The sequence below is a fragment of the Dendrobates tinctorius genome, unplaced genomic scaffold, assembly GCF_039654945.1.
Source record: "Dendrobates tinctorius isolate UK_male_01 unplaced genomic scaffold, ASM3965494v1 ptg000120l, whole genome shotgun sequence".
Taxonomy (NCBI): domain Eukaryota; kingdom Metazoa; phylum Chordata; class Amphibia; order Anura; family Dendrobatidae; genus Dendrobates; species Dendrobates tinctorius.
In genome coordinates, this window is record NW_027361788.1 from 27,513,828 (window position 1) to 27,534,668 (window position 20,841).

Below are 20,841 nucleotides of genomic sequence, written 5' to 3' on the forward strand. Positions count from 1 at the left end.
ATGACGTCACGCGTTCTGGGGCGGGGCTTCCTGTGTAGTGGGGCAGGCGGTGTGCGCGGCTGCCGGCAGTCACGTGACGTTGCACAGTGTCTGGCCCATGTTCCTCACTCACCTCCAGGCGTCCTGCGACTCTTCTTGCCCAACTCCAAAGGCGTCATGTGTGAACAATCCCTTTAAAGACGCAGCGTTTTCTTTTATGTTCAGATGTAGCAATTCTGAGGTCACCTCATGTTTGTTTTTAGCTTCTGTGCCCGTTTTAATTCAGCTTTTATAGCAGGATAAAGTGTTTTTTTGCTTATTTTTACTTATTTTTTGTGTTTTTTTAGGGGGGGGGGCATTTTTCTTTATCCCTTTGCATCATTTGTTATCGTGTTGCTCCGCTTCTGAACCCTTTTCTGCCTTTCTTCCTTTTTTGTGTTGTCAATTCAGCTGGTTTCGCCTTTTTATAAAGGCCACCGGCCCACTGGGGTGTTTTCTGTCTTAGTGTTTTCCGTGGAGTGTGTTCACGTTGCGCTCAGGCACCCGTTCAGCGGCCCCGTCAGGCCTTGCGTCCAAAGTGGGGTTCAGATGGAGCCATGGACTATAATGGGGTGACAGAGTGAACGTGCGCTCTCTCGTGCTCCACATTGGAGCGTATGCTCCTACTGAAGGTGGGCAGCCTGATGTATCTGAGTGTTCGCCTCCAGTGGGCGCATGCCCCTAAAAATGATGCGCAACAGAGCGCACGTTCACTGTGCAGTGCTTACAAACCAGACAGCAGCAGCAGTGGTCGTCTCCAAGGCAACGAGCTGTAAACAAAACAAGTGTTAATATCTAAACAACGGCTGCAAATTTCAATAAGCAGTAAATTGCAGAATTGCTTGTATTTATTATTATAGCGCCATTTATTCCATGGCGCTTTACATGTGAGGAGGGGTATACATACTGTAATACATACAAGTACAGTAATCTTAAACAATACAAGTCACGACTGGTACAGGAGGAGAGAGGACCCTGCCCGCGAGGGCTCACAATCTACAAGGGATGGGTGAGAATACAGTAGGTGAGGGAAGAGCTGGTCGTGCAGCGGTTTGGTGGATCAGTGGTTACTGCAGGTTGTAGGCTTGTCAACTGCTTTCTGAATATATCTATAAAGGTGGGAATAGCCCTTTACAAGAATACAAATAAGGAATCAGGGCTTTAAACTTTTGATATGTTATAGCCCCTTACAAAGCCCTGGAGTCTGGATGCCAAGACCCCACTGGTTGCTCAAACCATCTGGTCAAAGTATGTTGTGTATGAATTACCAGAATGGAGTGCAAACCCGTAGGCACATGCTCAGCCCAGTAGTGACCAGCGAGGCAGAGATGAAAACTGGCTGCTTTGGAAAGAGGTTACATTTGCAAACTACCTAAAACCATCATTTCAAGGGTTACCCAGCTTTTTTATGATGATCTGCATAGTGTGTCTGCGGGTATGTGGCATTTATGCTATGTAATGGTCATGTACTGGGTGGTGGTATTATTAAGCACAGTGAGCAGTAACTACACACACTACAGTGGCTTTACATGCTCTATATGGTATGTGATGCTATTAGGTCTGCACAATATGGCACTATATAATGTGGCCATTAGAGGTCACTATATGTATGGCACTATAAAATGTGGCCACTAGAGGTCAGTATTCTGATGACAGCCAGTCTCCTACAAGAGAGGTTCTGCTGCAGCGCTTCCTCTGAATAAGTTTACTAGATGTTCTACTGTGTAGCAGAGCACTTTGGGAACAATATATCCTCTGCTAATAATCAGGCTACTGATTTACAGCACTTTGTCAAATACAGTTCTAGCACTATTATCTAGGCACTATATGATGGTAATAAATATACACAGTACCGCACTCTTTTCTAGGCACTGTTTAGTATTATATTTGCACATTATGGCACTACTGTGCAAGCACAGTATAATGGTTTTAGCTAAGCAGAGTATATTACCATTACGTTGGCGCTGTATAATGGTATTAGGTATGCACAAAATGGCACTGTTATGTAAGCACAGTATGGTGGAATTATGTATGCACTATGTGACACTATATAGCGTATAGTATGGTGTTGTTAGATATGCACAGTATGGCAGTATTATATATGTAAGGTATGGCGTTATGGTATTAGATATTCACAGTATGGTCTTATTACATATGCTCAGTATTGTGGTATTATGTCTGCACAGTGTGATGGTATTAGATATTCACAGTATGGTCTTATTACATATGCTCAGTATTGTGGTATTATGTCTGCACAGTGTGATGGTATTAGATATTCACAGTATGGTCTTATTACATATGCTCAGTATTGTGTATGCACGGTATGATGGTATTAGATATTCACAGTATGGTCTTATTACATATGCTCAGTATTGTGGTATTATGTCTGCACAGTGTGATGGTATTAGATATTCACAGTATGGTCTTATTACATATGCTCAGTATTGTGGTATTATGTCTGCACAGTGTGATGGTATTAGATATTCACAGTATGGTCTTATTACATATGCTCAGTATTGTGGTATTGTGTATGCACAGTACTGTGGTATTATTTGTGCACAGCATGGAGTTATTATGTAAAGAGACTAACTGTTCTATTTTGCCCCCACAGACTTTGCTCCCTCCCCGCTGACATAATCTATATAAAGCTTTTGGCGGCCTGTCATCTTACTTCTCTTATGTTAAAGATCTCACAGGAAACCCTCAAAAAGCGGAAGTGAAAATTTACACCAAGGGTTGCATTATACAGATGACAGTAAGTGAGCCTTATTTACCTTTGGACACTATGGGGTACATTGTATGCAGATCACCATTCTACTGAGCTCATGTGAAAGACAAGGAGGAGCAGGGAGGTCATTTACATTTTCAAAGAAAAGTTCCCACCTTCGAGATAGACATCTCTCAGTATTACCCTGCACCCTACATTACAACCCATCATGTGGTTATAGGGCTGTTCACCAAACCACAGGTTGACAGCAGTGATCTGAGTAATTTACTACAGAGCTGCAGGGTGAGAGCCCTGTGCAACACATGTCTGCAGCGTCAGCCAAAGTGGCCGAGATGGGCGACGGACCAAAGAAGCCCAGCAACAAAAAATTCAGTAAGTATTAAACTACATGATAACATGTCATTTATTCATAAACTACAGCATGCTATATGGGAGGAGGCCTTATTGGGGTCTCTCTACTGGAGGTCAGGGTGTGTGACTGTGACCCTCAGGTTCCTCACCCTTGGTCAACCCCTTTTTTTCCCCTTTAGGCTATGTGCACACGCTGCGGATTGGGATGCAGATTTGGCCATGTGGATTTTGTAAAATCCGCAGGTAAATCTGCAGGTCAAAAGACCTACGGTTTTACCTGCGGATTGCTCTGCGGTTTTGCCCTGCGGTTTTTCATCTCCTCAATAGAGGAGATGGCAAACCGCAGCAGAATCCGCAGAAAGAATTGACATGTCAATTCTTTCTGCGGTTTCAAAACCGCAGAAAAACTGCGTTGAAAAATCCGCACCGTCTGCACTGCCGTTTTGTATTCCCATAGGGAATAATGGTACTGTACACCACAGCAAAAACTGCAGCGGACCCTCAGCGGCCAAATCCGCTGCGGAACCGCAGCAGAATCCGCTGCATGTGCACACACCCTTAGACATGAGGCTTTTGGCTTCAGCAAGGACAGGTCCGCTATCCCTCCTTGACATGCTGGGGCCCGTTTTTTTAAGAAGAATGAACAAAGGTGTGTTGGGGGGTCTCTCTCCTTTTCGAAGGGCCTGCAGTAGACCACATCTTGTGTACTTTTCTGTGTGGCAGTTCATCCATTGATCATGTGAGAGCAGCCCAACGTTTACCATTTTGGGGTAACAAGGATTCTAGAAGCTCCTTCTTAAAATACGCGATGCCAACCGTCCATAAATCTTCGCTAGGAATCATATAATTAGCTGTGGAATATGTGGCGTCTTTGTTGGACCCCCAGTAACTATTGCGCTGGCTTTAATAGTGGGCATCTCCTGACATTCTGGCACTTCAGTCGTTACTGTGTGCTGTCTTGTATGAAACCTCTGAGCAAAATCAATTTATTGACTATCCCTTTGTGACTATTCTATGGGGAGCTGAAGAAGAAAACATGGTGTAGAGTTTCCCATCTTCATCATGAGTGAGATCAGCGGCAAAATAGTGGACTGACCTGGATATCTTTCCATATAGATCTAGCCTGTGCATAAATATTAGGAAACTGCATTGATATAAATGTGCTAATATATCGTTCACACTAAATCCTTTCTGAGATACACTGCTGGGCCCTGTAGACTCCTAGAAATGCCATATTACAGCACCTAAAGCCGGGCTCTGTGCAAGGCCAGTATAATCCATTATTGGGATACCTGCCTGATTTTTAGTAGTTTGTCCTGTCTTATAAAGTCTCGCTGTGTGATTGTAATCGCTGGATATCAAACAGCTTATGCAAACGATGATACACAGAGCAACTAAAGGTACTGTCACACTAAGAGATATCGCTAGCAATATCGCTATAACTAGTGACGTTATAGCGATATTGCTAGCGATATCTCTGTGTGTGATACTTACCTACGACCGGCTCCCCTGCTGGTAATCGCTGATCGCGTGAGAACGTTCAGGACCGCTTCTCGTCGTCAGCTTCCTGCGGCGCTTCCTGCTGTGACGACGAGCGACGCGTGGAGCCGGGCGGGAGGACGCAGGATCGCCTAGTGTGACAGGTAAGTAGCGACCCCCGTCCCCAGTGATGTCGCTAGTGAGATCTGCCTGTGTGGCAGCTCACTAGCGACCACTTAGCGATGTACCAGCGATCCTGACCGCGTCATATCGCTGGTCGGGATCGCTGGTACATTGCTAAGTGTGACAGTACCTTAAGGCCGGGGTCACACTAACTGACGCAAAATACGGTCAGTATTTTACAGGCGTAATACGGATGAATGGCCCCTAAACAGTGCTCCGTATGTCCTCCGTAATCAAGGTGTGGTCGCGTATTTTGCGCATGTAAGCATCCGTATGTAATCCGTATAGCATCCGTATGGCGAGATTTTCTCGCAGGCTTGCAAAATGGACATATAATGGAGCCCTATGACAGGGTTTATAACACAAAACAAAGAATAGATATAGACACATAGAATACATATATATATATATATACAGTGGGGAAAAAAAGTATTTAGTCAGTCAGCAATAGTGCAAGTTCCACCACTTAAAAAGATGAGAGGCGTCTGTAATTTACATCATAGGTAGACCTCAACTATGGGAGACAAACTGAGAAAAAAAAATCCAGAAAATCACATTGTGTGTTTTTTTTTTCATTTTATTTGCATATTATGGTGGAAAATAAGTATTTGGTCAGAAACAAAATTTCATCTCAATACTTTGTGATATATCCTTTGTTGGCAATGACAGAGGTCAAACGTTTTCTGTAAGTCTTCACAAGGTTGCCACACACTGTTGTTGGTATGTTGGCCCATTCCTCCATGCAGATCTCCTCTAGAGCAGTGATGTTTTTGGCTTTTCGCTTGGCAACACGGACTTTCAACTCCCTCCAAAGGTTTTCTATAGGGTTGAGATCTGGAGACTGGCTAGGCCACTCCAAGACCTTGAAATGCTTCTTACGAAGCCACTCCTTCGTTGCCCTGGCGGTGTGCTTTGGATCATTGTAATGTTGAAAGACCCAGCCACGTTTCATCTTCAATGCCCTTGCTGATGGAAGGAGGTTTGCACTCAAAATCTCACGATACATGGCCCCATTCATTCTTTCATGTACCCGGATCAGTCGTCCTGGCCCCTTTGCAGAGAAACAGCCCCAAAGCATGATGTTTCCACCACCATGCTTTACAGTAGGTATGGTGTTTGATGGATGCAACTCAGTATTCTTTTTCCTCCAAACACGACAAGTTGTGTTTCTACCAAACAGTTCCAGTTTGGTTTCATCAGACCATAGGACATTCTCCCAAAACTCCTCTGGATCATCCAAATGCTCTCTAGCAAACTTCAGACGGGCCCGGACATGTACAGGCTTAAGCAGTGGGACACGTCTGGCACTGCAGGATCTGAGTCCATGGTGGCGTCGTGTGTTACTTATGGTAGGCCTTGTTATATTGGTCCCAGCTCTCTGCAGTTCATTCACTAGGTCCCCCCGCGTGGTTCTGGGATTTTTGCTCACCGTTCTTGTGATCATTCTGACCCCACGGGGTGGGATTTTGTGTGGAGCACCAGATCGAGGGAGATTATCAGTGGTCTTATATGTCTTCCATTTTCTAATTATTGCTCCCACAGTTGATTTCTTCACTCCAAGCTGGTTGGCTATTGCAGATTCAGTCTTCCCAGCCTGGTGCAGGGCTACAATTTTGTTTCTGGTGTCCTTTGACAGCTCTTTGGTCTTCACCATAGTGGAGTTTGGAGTCAGACTGTTTGAGGGTGTGCACAGGGGTCTTTTTATACTGATAACAAGTTTAAACAGGTGCCATTACTACAGGTAATGAGTGGAGGAAAGAGGAGACTCTTAAAGAAGAAGTTACAGGTCTGTGAGAGCCAGAAATCTTGATTGCTTGTTTCTGACCAAATACTTATTTTCCACCCTAATATGCAAATAAAATGAAAAAAAAACCAGACAATGTGATTTTCTGGATTTTTTTTTCTCAGTTTGTCTCCCATAGTTGAGGTCTACCTATGATGTAAATTACAGACGCCTCTCATCTTTTTAAGTGGTGGAACTTGCACTATTGCTGACTGACTAAATACTTTTTTTCCCCACTGTATATATATATATATTCTATGTGTCTATATCTATTCTTTCGTTTCTTTATTAAAACTGTCAGTGTGAGTTTACTGTATAGCGCACTGAATTGCCGGCTTTGCTAAAAGACACCTGGTGCGTATTTCTCGCAAGTCACATGTGTGGTCCGTGTGTAATGCGTATTTTTTGCGCAACCATAGACTTGCATTGGCGGATTACGGGCGTAGTACGCTGACAATCGCAGCTTGCTGAGATTGGCACGGACCGTAGAATACGGATGAGAAATATACGGCTGGTGCGAGGGACCCCATAGAGAATCATTGGTCCGTGTCTAATGCGTGCTTTTAGCGCCTCTCACTCGGCCGTATTCCTCGCCAGTGTGACCCCGGCTTAATACTGGGGACGGTCACAAAATGAATTAACAGGTTTATGACACAAATTCACAGACCATGGGAATTTATATTTGGTGGTGCCCCTATGTGTTCTGACTTGGTCACTAGGGATTATCTGGTGGCGTAACCTGCAATGTGTGGGACCTCAATGCAAAATCTCCATCAGGACTCCTCCATAGGGTTTTAATAGTATTGTTTTTCTTAAATAGGCCAAAGGGACCTTTTGTGTCACCTTAGCGTACAGGTTCCAGGGGCGGTCGTTACCCATGCACCCACTTTGCCCCTGGGACAAACTATACACATATTGTCACGCGGCGGCTGCCGCGCGCTTCTCTCTCTGCCTCCTCCCGGCCGCAGCTTACCCTTCCTCCGGCATCCTGCTTCCCTCTGCGCTGGCGTCCGCGGTCTTCTCCACGGTCCTCCCCGGCTCCTCTTCTCCGTCCGGCGGTCCCCTTCGTCCGGTCTTCCGGACCGCGCCGGGTGCACGCCCCCGCCCCTCCTGCTCGGCGGGCGCGCGCACATACTGTGCCTGGGCACGCGCGCGCCTCCCCCTCCTCCTCCTACTGAGGACGCGCGCCTGCTCTCCCTCCTTTAGGTCACGACCCGGAAGTCCTCCTACCAGTCCCTATATCTGGCCGCCTCTTCCTGCCAGCGGTGCCTGAGTATCACTGTTCTTTCCTAGTGATTCTGGCTGTCCTCTTTGCACGCCTTCTCACCCTGTCCATCCGTTGCTCGTTCACCTCTCCATTTTCCTCTCTCCTAGGTCCTGTGTCTTCCAGCCGTGCCCGCCTATCCTGTGTCTCCCAGCCGTGCCCGCCTATCCTGTGTCTTCCAGCCGTGCCCGCCTATCCTGTGTCTCCCAGCCGTGCCCGCCTATCCTGTGTCTCCCAGCCGTGCCCGCCTATCCTGTGTCTCCTAGCCGTGCCGCCAGTTCTGTGTCTCCCAGGCCGTATCCACCTGTCTCGTGTCTCTAAGCCGTGGCTGTCTGTCCTGTGGTTCCCAGCCGGTACCGTCAGTCCTGTATCCCCAACGCGGCTCTAGCAGTCTGTCTGTCGTTACCTCCCAGGGTACCAGCTGCCGTGGTAATAGTTACCCGCGGGCTTGCCCCAAACGCTCCCTGTATAGGGGGTGGTCCACCTGGTCAGCTCGCCCCCGGGAGGTTCGTTGCCACGGTCTAGCGGGTCCACCCCAGGTGTACCTTACAGAATACTCAGGCCATGGATTCCGCTGGTACCCCGACCCCGACCCAAAAGGAACTTTTGTTCCTTCGTGAGAATCAGGCGAGGATCATGTCGTTCCTCAAGTCAATGGAGTCCAGACTTTCATCTCTACAAACCTCCGATCCGGGGATTGCCTCCCAAATCTCCGGCTTACAGCAGGAGCTTGCTCAGCAGCGCGACACCCAGGCCCATATTTTAAACTACATAGCCTCTGTAGATAACCGCCTTCTAGCTCTACAGACGGCGGCCGCTGTCCCTGCGCCTGCGGCAGCTTCCCAGTCCTCGCCCCGCTTGGCTAAACCCCCACGCTATAGTGGGGATCCCAAGCTCTGTCGGGGGTTCATTAACCAGTGTCAGTTGCACTTCGAGCTGGCATCCCTGCAGTATCCCTCCGACCGGGCCAAGGTGGCCTTTATGATTTCCCACTTAGAGGGTGAGGCATTGGCTTGGGTGAATCCTTTGTGGGAGCGAGATGACCCGATAGTCTCCCAGCTCGCAACCTTCTTGGAAACATTCCGCAAGGTCTTTGATGAGCCCGGGCGTCTGGTCTCCGCTACCGAGTCCTTATTTTGCCTTCGCCAGGGTGCTCTCTCTGTGGGACAGTACGCCATCCAGTTCCGTACGTTGTCTTCTGAACTAGGATGGAACAATGAGGCTTTAGTAGGGGCTTTTTGGCGTGGCTTGTCGCCCCGAATCAAAGATGAGTTGGCAGGCAGGGATACACCTACGTCTTTGGAAGATCTCATCTCGCTGGCAACGCGAATTGACCTGCGTTTCCGGGAGCGTTCCCGCGAGGCCGTCAGGGAGAGAAGACCCACTCGGTTCTCTCCTCCGATGCGCAGTCCTCCCCGCGCTCGGCCTTCCACCTCGGCGTCAGCCCCTGAACCCATGCAGGTTGACCGACTCAGGCCCGCAGAGCTACGCCGCCAGGAGAGACTCACTCATGGTCTCTGTCTCTATTGTGGCAGTGCCTCCCACCTTCTACGTTCCTGCCCTGTGAGGCCGGGAAACTCCTCCGCCTAGGACAGGTAAGAGAGGCCTCCCTAGGTGCCTTCGACACCTCTCTACCTTTGACCCTTCCTGTTTTGTTTATCCAGGGATCCAAACGTTTCTCGGAGCTAGCCTATATTGACTCAGGGGCTGCTGGTAATTTCATCCAACTCGAGGCGGTGAAGAGATTGGGGATACCTGTTAGGTCCTTGGAGGTTCCCCGGCAGTTAGCCTCAGTTGAAGGGATTCCCTTGCGCGAGACCGTAACGTTGGTCACTGAAGAGCTGGAATTACAGATCGGGGTCCTGCACCGTGAGAGAATAACCTTCTTCGTGCTGCCGTCTCTATCCCACACCTTGCTCCTGGGCCTTCCGTGGTTGAGGATGCATGAACCTGTCCTGGATTGGCGGACCGGAGACATCCTTCGCTGGGGCTGCGTTTGCCAGACTAGATGTCTTCGTCCAGTACAACCCCTCAAATGCTCGTCTCCTGTCTCGGGTCCTGCGGATTTGCCCTCGGCCTATTGGGCTTTTTCAGATGTCTTTGATAAGAAAGAGGCAGAGGCTCTTCCACCGCACCGGCAATATGATTGCCCCATCGAGCTTGTACCCGGCTCGACTCCGCCCCGGGGGCGAATCTATCCGTTGAGTCCACTCGAGTCCCAGGCCATGTCTGAATATGTACAAGAGAATTTGGCCAAAGGCTTCATCCGAAAGTCTTCTTCTCCCGCTGGGGCTGGCTTCTTTTTTGTTAAGAAAAAGGACGGGTCTCTCCACCCCTGTATTGACTATCGAGGTCTTAACCAGATTACCATCAAGAACAGATATCCTCTGCCTCTCATCCCCGAGCTGTTCGACCGGCTGCGAGGTGCGCGAATCTTCTCTAAATTGGATCTCCGTGGAGCCTATAATCTTGTCCGTATTCGCTCCGGAGATGAATGGAAGACCGCCTTCAACACCAGGGATGGACACTACGAGTACCTCGTCATGCCCTTCGGGTTGTGCAACGCTCCCGCAGTTTTTCAAGAATTCGTGAACGACATCTTCCGAGACCTTCTGTACTCCAGTGTGGTTGTATACCTTGACGATATCCTGATCTTCTCTCCCGATCTGTCCACCCACAGAAGAGATGTCCGCCGAGTGCTGTTCCGATTGAGGGAGAATCGCCTGTACGCCAAATTGGAGAAGTGCGTCTTTGAACAGTCCTCCCTTCCATTTTTGGGATATATCATCTCCGACTTCGGCCTGCGTATGGATCCGGTGAAGGTGTCTGCCGTGCTCAACTGGCCACGTCCCCAAGGGGTGAAAGCCGTTCAGCGATTTCTCTGCTTCGCAAATTATTATCGGCAGTTCATCCCTCATTTTTCCTCATTGGCCGGCTCTATCTCATCTTTGATTCGTAAAGGAGCCAACCCGCACGTCTGGACCCCTGAAGCAGAGGAGGCCTTCCTATCTCTAAAAAGAGCTTTTACCACGGCTCCCGTACTCCATCGTCCTGAGGTCAACAAACCGTTCATCCTCGAAGTGGATGCATCAGCAACTGGAGCCGGAGCGGTTTTGTCTCAAAAATCTTCTTCCGGTAAACTCGTCACGTGCGGCTTCTTTTCCAAGTCCTTTTCCACCCCAGAGCGGAATTATTCCATAGGGGACCGAGAACTGCTGGCCATCAAGTTAGCTCTAGAAGAGTGGAGATACTTATTGGAGGGCGCCGCACATCCCTTCACAATCTTCACAGATCATAAGAATCTAGCTTATCTTCGGTCTGCACAGAGACTCAACCCACGCCAGGCCAGGTGGTCTCTGTTCTTCGCTCGATTCGATTTTGATCTACATTTTCGCCCAGGCAACAAGAACCTCAAAGCTGACGCCTTGTCCAGGTCCTTCCTTCCCGCAGATGTCGAAGAAGAACCCACGCATATCTTGGATCCATCCCGGCTCATCACGGTGGCACCACTTTCTCTTCTCTCACCTCCACCTGGCAAGACTTTTGTGCCGGAGAAGGACCGAGGACGAATCCTCCACTGGGGACATGCTTCCAAGCTGGCTGGCCATCTCGGGCTTAAGAAGACACTTCACCTGGTATCCCGCTACTACTGGTGGCCGACTCTTCCCCAGGATGTCCGGGATTTCGTCGCCTCCTGTCTCTCCTGTGCCAAGATCAAGGTGCCTAGGCAGCTGCCTTCTGGGCTTCTACACCCGCTTCCTATACCCTCGTCCCCCTGGCAACACATTGCCATGGACTTTATTACGGACCTACCCCACTCTGCCAACTGTACAGTCGTCCTAGTGGTGGTTGATAGGTTTTCTAAGATGGCACACTTCGTTCCCCTTTCCGGCTTGCCATCGGCCCCAGCCTTGGCGAAGATCTTTGTTCAGCACATCTTCCGTCTTCATGGACTGCCCCAACATATTGTTTCTGACAGAGGAGTCCAATTTACCTCTCGCTTCTGGAGAGCCCTTTGCAGATCAATGGATGTCACTCTCGACTTCTCATCTTACCACCCCCAGTCCAACGGTCAGGCCGAACGGACAAATCAGTGCTTGGTGAACTACCTCCGGCATTTTTCCAATGTCCACCAGAACGACTGGGCTGAACTTCTCCCGTGGGCTGAGTTCGCCTATAATAACCACGCCAGCGAGTCTTCAGGCAAGTCCCCTTTCTTTATCGTCTATGGGCAACATCCTGGTGTACCTCTACCGGTTCCTCCTGCCTCTGGTGTACCGGCGGCTGACCTTCTGACCGGGGAATTCTCCAGGATCTGGCAGGAGACCAAGGCCGCTCTCGAGTTGGTACGTAACAGAGTTAAGAGACACGCCGACAAAAGACGCCTGGATGCTCCGCCATATCACCCTGGTGATAAAGTTTGGCTGGCCTCCAAGTTTATTCGCCTCAAGATCCCTTCCCATAAACTGGGTCCCCGTTATATTGGACCTTTTGAGATCTTGTCCCGTATTAATGATGTCTCCTATAAACTACGGCTTCCTGCCTCTCTCCGTATCCCTAATGCCTTTCATGTGTCCTTGCTAAAACCAGTCGTCTTCAATCGTTTCCTTTCTAAGGCCCCTCACTCACCTCCGCCTGTCTCCGCAGACGATGTATTTGAGGTTAAAGATATTTTGGCCATGAGGAAGCAAAAGGGGAGAACCTTTTTCTTGGTTGATTGGAAGGGCTTTGGTCCCGAGGAGAGGTCCTGGGAGCCCCAAGAGAACATCCAGGCCCCTCAAATCTTGGCCAAATTCCTTTCCGGACTGCGGAGGGGGGCGCGTAAGGAGGGGGGTACTGTCACGCGGCGGCTGCCGCGCGCTTCTCTCTCTGCCTCCTCCCGGCCGCAGCTTACCCTTCCTCCGGCATCCTGCTTCCCTCTGCGCCGGCGTCCGCGGTCTTCTCCACGGTCCTCCCCGGCTCCTCTTCTCCGTCCGGCGGTCCCCTTCGTCCGGTCTTCCGGACCGCGCCGGGTGCACGCCCCCGCCCCTCCTGCTCGGCGGGAGCGCGCACATACTGTGCCTGGGCACGCGCGCGCCTCCCCCTCCTCCTCCTACTGAGGACGCGCGCCTGCTCTCCCTCCTTTAGGTCACGACCCGGAAGTCCTCCTACCAGTCCCTATATCTGACCGCCTCTTCCTTCCAGCGGTGCCTGAGTATCACTGTTCTTTCCTAGTGATTCTGGCTGTCCTCTTTGCACGCCTTCTCGCCCTGTCCATCCGTTGCTCGTTCACCTCTCCATTTTCCTCTCTCCTAGGTCCTGTGTCTTCCAGCCGTACCCGCCTATCCTGTGTCTCCCAGCCGTGCCCGCCTATCCTGTGTCTTCCAGCCGTGCCCGCCTATCCTGTGTCTCCCAGCCGTGCCCGCCTATCCTGTGTCTCCCAGCCGTGCCCGCCTATCCTGTGTCTCCTAGCCGTGCCGCCAGTTCTGTGTCTCCCAGGCCGTATCCACCTGTCTCGTGTCTCTAAGCCGTGGCTGTCTGTCCTGTGGTTCCCAGCCGGTACCGTCAGTCCTGTATCCCCAACGCGGCTCTAGCAGTCTGTCTGTCGTTACCTCCCAGGGTACCAGCTGCCGTGGTAATAGTTACCCGCGGGCTTGCCCCAAACGCTCCCTGTATAGGGGGTGGTCCACCTGGTCAGCTCGCCCCCGGGAGGTTCGTTGCCACGGTCTAGCGGGTCCACCCCAGGTGTACCTTACACATATATTATCTCCCATTAGTGCTTTCTAATTATTTTTGCTGTCAGACATAGGGAAGGGGGATTTGTAGCTGCCACACATATGTGACCGATCTTTAGGGCCATTGCAGACCTTGCTCTTCTATAGTTACATAGAATCATAGAATCATAGAATCGTAGAGTTGGAAGGGACCTCCTGGGCCATCTGGTCCAACCCCCTGCTCAAAGCAGGATTCGCTAAATCATCCCAGTCAGATGTCTGTCCAGCCTCTGTTTGAAGACTTCCATTGAAGGAGAACTCACCACTTCTCGTGGCAGCCTGTTCCACTCATTGATCACTCTAACTGTCAAAAAGTTTTTTCTAATATCTAATCTGTGTCTCCTCCCATTCAGTTTCATCCCATTGCTTCTAGTCTTTCCTTGTGCAAATGAGAATAAAGTTGATCCTTCTACAATGTGACAGCCCTTTTGATATTTGTAGACAGCAATTAAGTCTCCTCTCAGTCTTCTCTTTTGCAAACTAAACATTCCCAAATCCTGCAACCTTTCCTCATAAGACAGGGTTTGCAGACCGGTCACCATTCTGGTCGCTCTTTTCTGAACTTGCTCCAGTTTGTTGATGTCTTTTTTAAAATGTGGTGCCCAAAACTGGACACAATATTCCAGATGAGGTCTGACCAAAGAGGAGTAGAGGGAAATAATGACTTCACGTGATTTAGACTGTATGCTTCTGTTAATACATCCTAGAACTGCATTTGCCTTTTTTGCTGCTGCATCACACTGTTGACTCATATTCAGTCTGTGATCTATTAGTATACCCAAGTCTTTTTCACATGTGCTGTCACTTAGCCCTATCCCTCCCATTCTATATATGCTTTTTTCATTTTTATTGCCCAGATGTAGTACTTTGCATTTCTCCCTGTTAAAAACCATTCTGTTAGTTACTGCCCACTTCTCCAGTTTATTTAAATCTTTTTGAATCCTCTCTCTCTCTTCTCTAGTATTAGCTATCCCTCCTAGCTTTGTGTCATCAGCAAATTTAATCAGTTTACCCTCAATTCCTTCATCTAAATCGTTGATAAAGATGTTGAACAATACAGGGCCCAGGACAGAGCCCTGTGGTACCCCACTTGAGACATTCTTCCAACTGGATGTGCAGCCATTTACGACCACTCTTTGGGTCCGATCACTAAGCCAGCTATGAATCCACCTAACAGTTGCCTTGTCCATTCCATACTTAGTCATTTTTTCAATAAGGATTGTATGAGAGACTTTGTCAAATGCTTTGCTGAAGTCAAGATATACTATATCTACAGCATTTCCTTGATCCACCCAATCAGTGATACCGTCATAGAAGGAAATTAAGTTAGTCTGACATGACTTATTAGTTACAAACCCATGCTGACTCTGTTTGATCACTTCATTCTTATCCAGGTATTGACTTACATGTTGTTTAATAATTTGTTCAAAGATCTTTCCTGGTATAGAAGTCAGACACTCCTGCTCACCAGCATTCACCTAGTGTTAATGGCCAGCCCTACTCTTTCTCCAGTGTACCCCGGTCATACACTGCCCACCAATATCCAAAAGAAGGCGATGGTGCGTTATAATAAGATCAGGCTCAATCCGCTGCTGAGCTGTAAATCTCCTGCCATTGTACTTCTCATAATGCCAGGGCATGGCTAAAGAAGGGGCAGTGGTCACAGTTGCAACTAGGCCTTGATGCCCAAGGGGCCCCTCTGCCACAAAAATTTGATACCAGATATATAAAAGACACATGAGGATGGGGGCCTGCTGCACATTTTACATTGGGGTCTGCCAGTCTTATGATGACTAGATCCCTTGGAATTTGATGTCATAATGTGGTTATGTTTTTGGTTATTAAAAAACCCCTTTTATATTCACTGTTGGGGAAATTGCTCAAGAGGTTTCTGGGCAAAGGCCGTTACGGGGGATCCCTGGCTCAGCACACGTTCTTTTTTTTTTTTTTTTTTTTCCTTGATCATTGATGTTGTGTTGCTGTTGATGTTGTGTTACTTCCTTATTATGTGTACATAACTCATGGTACAGATTGGTAACTGGCAGGGGTTGTCTGCAGGGTTGCAAGCTCCGAGCACATCTTCTAGTTGGAGAAGACAGATTGTGCAAATCCTCTAAAACTTGTTTCAGTTATACTGTCCTTGTCTAAAAAATAATCCCTTCTACACGGACTGATAATCGGCTGAACACTTATTAGATCATTTGTGTGGGCCATTAAATCATCATTATCGGCAGCACGTGTTGCCGGGTATGTAGCCCACAACATGCACGCTGTTTAGTGACAACTTTCTGTCCCCGTGCAATTTCTATCGGCCGGACATTTAAACAAGTGTGGATCGACTTGTATATAGTCCATAGGGCGCTCAGCTGGCCTTAAAAGTTTGTTGATGACTACGGTGGATATGGTAACCTTGATGGCGTCACCATGAGCTGCCCAACATAATCTGGCGGCATTAGATGGTGGGTTTGGATGACTTTTATGTAATCTGTATGAGGACCCTAATATGATGCCGTTACTGTATACTATGACATTGCCCCCTTTGTGTGACACACGACCCTGTACAGCTCTATAAATATATGATGAGATGTATTTTTACTAAATAGATCCACGGACGTGAAAAAAAAAATTATATTTTTAGCGGAAAATATATATTATTTTTCTAATTGCGTCTTCAAGAAATTTCAGAAGACGCTTCCACACACAGCAGCCCCTACATTTCCCATACTCCGGGAGCACTAAGTGCATTGATTTCCTTCTTCTGACAATTATTTAAACTTGTATTTTCTGCAGAGTTGTGCAAAGCGTCAGTAAGTAATGTCTACCAGCACCAAGGCAGGATGCCTGGATCCAAGTAATCAATCTCTTCAAGAAACCATCAGCGAAGCCCCTCTGCCCAGAAAGCCCTTGTGGCTATGTCTGCAATGCCATACAATGCTTGTTCATATTGTGGAAACATGGACATCTGTTGGGGGCTCCACAAAGGGACAGATTCATCTTTAAGAAATCCCTGGGTATGGTACTAGTTGCATGGATAGCTGTTGCTCCTGTACATCATGGTGGCCAGTTATCCATCCCTTAACAAGTGAAAAAAGATAGATAATCCTAGACTGAGGGATCTGGCATAGTCTACGTAGACTTAAAGGTGACACGATTGGATATTAAAGGGGTTGTCCAGTAAAAATAAGTTATCACCGATCCACAGCTAAGGTGATAACTTACTGATCAGTGTTGGTTCAACCACTAGGACTCCCAACAATTGGCAGAACTGGGCGCTTTTATCTCTGCGGAAGATGCCCGATCACTTATTCCCTATTAGGCCATCAGAAAAAGCCAATCTTAGCTCCATAAGGAATAAACAAAGCAGCGGCCGGGCACTGTCCCCCTATTCTAACTGGGAATAATGTGCCCTGTTCGGCTGATCGTGTGGGTCACAGCGGTCAGACCCCCGCTGTTCAATAAATTAGCAACTGCCGTATGGATTAGTGATAACTTGTATTCACTGGCAACCTTTTTATAAGGAGGAAGGTGTAATCAGCAAGGTCGGCCATACCAGTGACAAGTACCTCTTCATGTATGCAGATGGCCTGAATGAACATCTATCCCTGGTTATATTGATCCCATGGAATATGTTCCATAAATCTAGCAGAGAGGTGTTACGTGCATTATGACGTTGGGTGCAGCATTGATTTTCCATAAAGCCGTTTCCTCCATTTCGAAGGGCAGATTAATGCATCCAAGGTCATACAGACCCAACAGAGAGAGGTTAGGTCCAGGTAATAGGGTCCTGCCATAACTGCCCATCCGGCCGGCAGCTGCAGATCGCTTGTGTCCAGGGTCACTTTCACTTTCCAGTGAGAACATGGTGCCAGGATATTGGCCATAACTGGAAATGTTTACTGCCTACATCATTTAGTTCTGCCAATATAAACTATGTGTCCTTGTATTATAAAAGAGACAAAAAAACTGACTGCCACATCCAAACTAATGTGAATAGGTGCATACCAAGAGGAGCTACCCCCTTATACAATATACAAAGAATGGGTGCACTCTATCATGCTAAGGCATGTCAATGTGGAATATATGTAATTAGAATTGCAATACAGCTTTAGAATTATAGAAAAAATATGACTCTTAGCATAAAATTTGGCCAAATATTATCTGCCCACCAGCCAACGTCAAGGCGGCCTCAAATCTGATGGCCTTAGAGAGGTATTCACACAGTGTTGGTTCCCATCAGATTTGAGGCCGCCTTGACGTTGGCTGGTGGGCAGATAATATTTGGCCAAATTTTATGCTAAGAGTCTCATATATTTTTTCTATAATTCTAAAGCTGTATTGCAATTCTAATTACACATATTCCACATTGACATGCCTTAGCATGATAGAGTGCAACCATTCTTTGTATATTCTATATGGGGGTAGCTCCTCTTGGTATGCACCTATTCACATTAGTTTGGATGTGCCAGTCAGTTTTTTTTGTCTCTTGTATGTTAGCTTACTGACCGAGCACTCCGCCCTCCACCAGGTGGTGATTTTAATTATAGCAGGTCCCTACTTACCCATAAATGCAGGCATTGCTGACAGAGGTGTCCACATTCACCCAGGAATTCAGACATCAGCCTTAGGGCTCATACTCACTTGTGAGAGACTCGCACGAAAACCTGGCACTGCAATCGGCACTTGGACCGGAGCGTGCGGCTGCATAGAAATACATGTAGCTGCACGCTTCGGTCCCAGTGCCAGCGGCAGTGCCAGGTTTTCATGCGAGAGACATGCACAAGAATCGTGAGAGTCTCTTGCAAGTGAGTATGAGCCCTTAGAGAGGTATTCACACAGTGTAGGTACCCATCAGATTTGAGGCTGCCTTGACGTTGGCTGGTGGGCAGATAATATTTGGCCAAATTTTATGCTAAGAGTCTCATATATTTTTTCTATAATTCTAAAGCTGTATTGCAATCCTTGTATTATAAAGTCATGAGATTGCTCATCACATGTGGCAAGGGATACAGATCATGGGCAGCCATAGGAGTTCTAACTAAGTCACAGCTTGCATGGCCAACAATGCCCTATTTTATACGGCGGGCTCAGGTAGCCTAATTGTAGAGGACATAATTGAAAATTAATGCTATGAGTTGGGAGGATTGGGTGGTGTTTCCATGAGGCTGGTTGTACATGATATGTGACATCTCCAAGTGGCTTTGCTACACCAATTTTGGCAAGATTCAGCCAGCCATCTAATGCGTATGGAGGCTGCCAGACTGCCCCGCAACATATGGATTGGGAGGCTGGAGCTTAAGGCTGGAGTCACACTAACCTGCGCAAAATACGGTCAGTATTTTACATGCGTAATACGGATGACAGACCACTAAACAGTGCTCCGTATGTCATCCGTAATCAAGGTGTGGTCGCGTATTTTGCGCATGTCAGCATCCGTATGTAATCCGTATGGCATCCGTATTGTGAGATTTTCTCGCAGGCTTGCAAAATGGACATATAATGGAGCCCTATGACAGTTTTAATAAAGAAATGAAAGAATAGATATAGACACATAGAATGCATATATATATATATGTGTGTATTCTATGTGTCTATATCTATTCTTTCATTTCTTTATTAAAACTGTCAGTGTGAGTTTACTGTATAGCGCACTGAATTGCCGGCTTTGCTAAAAGACATCGGGTGCGTATTTCTCGCAAGTCACATGTGTGGTCCGTGTGTAATCCGTATTTTTTGCGCACCCATAGATTTGCATTGGCGTACTACGGGCGTAGTACGCTGACAATCGCAGCATGCTGCGAGTGGCACGGAGCGTAGGATACTGAGGAGAAATATATGCCTGGTGCGAGTGACCCCATAGAGAATCATTGGTCCGTGTCTAATGCGTGCTTTTTGCGCCTCTCACTCTCCCGTATTCCTCGCCAGTGTGACCCCGGCCTTAGGCCCCGTCACACATAGCGATCTCGCCAGCAAGATCGCTGCTGAGTCACAATTTTTGTGACACAACAGCGATCTCACCAGCGAGATCGCTATGTGTGACAGCGATCAGCGACCGGCCCCCCCCTGCCGGTATCGCTGATCGCTGCAGGAAAGGCCAGGACTTTTTTTTTGGTCGCTGGTCTCCCGCTGGCCACCACGCATAGCGCGTGTGACAGGCGGGAGACCAGCGATCTGCTGGTAACTAATGTACCCATTGGGTATCCAAGGGACGTGCGTTCCTTAGATACCCGATGTGTACGTTAGTTACCAGCTTCCTGCATCAGCGCGCTGGTTACTAACGTGCACAGCGACGCTGGGCGTCGCTGTGCTGATCGCTGGTGAAGCGGTCTGTTTGACAGCTCACCAGCGATCACATAGCGATTCACCAGCGATCCTGACACATTGATATCGTTGTCAGGATCGCTGGTGAGTCGCTATGTGTGACTCCAGCCTAAAAGCCCTTTTACATTTAGCGATGCACCAGCAATCCGACCCGGTCAGGATCGCTGGTGCATTGCTAAATAATCGCTAGTGAGCTTCCACACAGGCAGACCTCACAGCGATGCAGCAGCGACGCAGCGCACGATACTAACCTTTCACACACAGCGATCCTGGCGTCCTCCCGCCCGCGTCGTTCGTCGTCACAGCAGGAAGCCCAGCAGGAAGCTGACGACGAGAAATGGAGCTGGACATTCTTGCGCGATCAGCGGGGGAGCCGGTCGGAGGTAAGTATCACACATATCGATATCGCTATAACGTCACAAAATCGGTGACGTTATAGCGATATCGCTATGTATAAAACCCCCTTAAGTGTCTAATCCTTTTGTGTAGTGGGATTAGCCCTGCTTTATGTGTATAGGAGAGATGAGCACTTGGCCAACCAACTGTTATCGTAGCTTTATGGCCAGGGTCAGGTCACACTGTGCTGGTATGATCTCTTTTTTTTTTTTGTAACTTGTGCCTCTGTATAGAATAGCGTCATCACCTATTTTGGCTGGTATAGTCTGGAGAACCAAAACCCATAAAAGGTTACTCGAATAGAACTCTAGATCTAAACTTGTGGTTTTGCGTGGAGATCTGGGTTCCCACATCTTCTTAAGTGAGAACTTGCATTCCCACACCCAGTGACTGGCATCTAGCTTCTCCATTTCTGTGACTTTTACTTCTACCGAAGCAACTTAGTGAAGTAATGCCATGATTAACACATCTGTGTTTCATGGTCTGATTATGGACCACGATGCACGGACTGGCCGCAGGTCTCCTGACCCCAATGCGACAGAAAAAAAACCATAATCAGTGTTTCAGC

At 48.1% G+C, this 20,841-nt stretch overlaps 1 protein-coding gene across 7 annotated transcripts in view; it reads left to right on the forward strand.

The window, feature by feature from the left end:
- Positions 1 to 2,629: 2,629 nt before the first annotated feature.
- SH2D3C (SH2 domain containing 3C) overlaps positions 2,630 to 20,841 on the forward strand; it is a 93,444-nt gene continuing 75,232 nt past the window's right edge. For 2 of the 7 annotated variants that reach the window (XM_073540954.1, XM_073540957.1), the window contains exon 1: positions 18,788 to 18,887. In XM_073540954.1, the coding sequence (XP_073397055.1) occupies positions 18,797 to 18,887 (91 nt within the window). In that variant the 5' untranslated portion in view covers positions 18,788 to 18,796. Of the gene's footprint in view, positions 2,774 to 3,011; positions 3,119 to 18,288; positions 18,362 to 18,595; positions 18,648 to 18,787; positions 18,888 to 20,841 lie in introns of those variants that run through there. The other 5 variants (XM_073540960.1, XM_073540955.1, XM_073540958.1 and 2 more) reach the window with 5 other exon arrangements.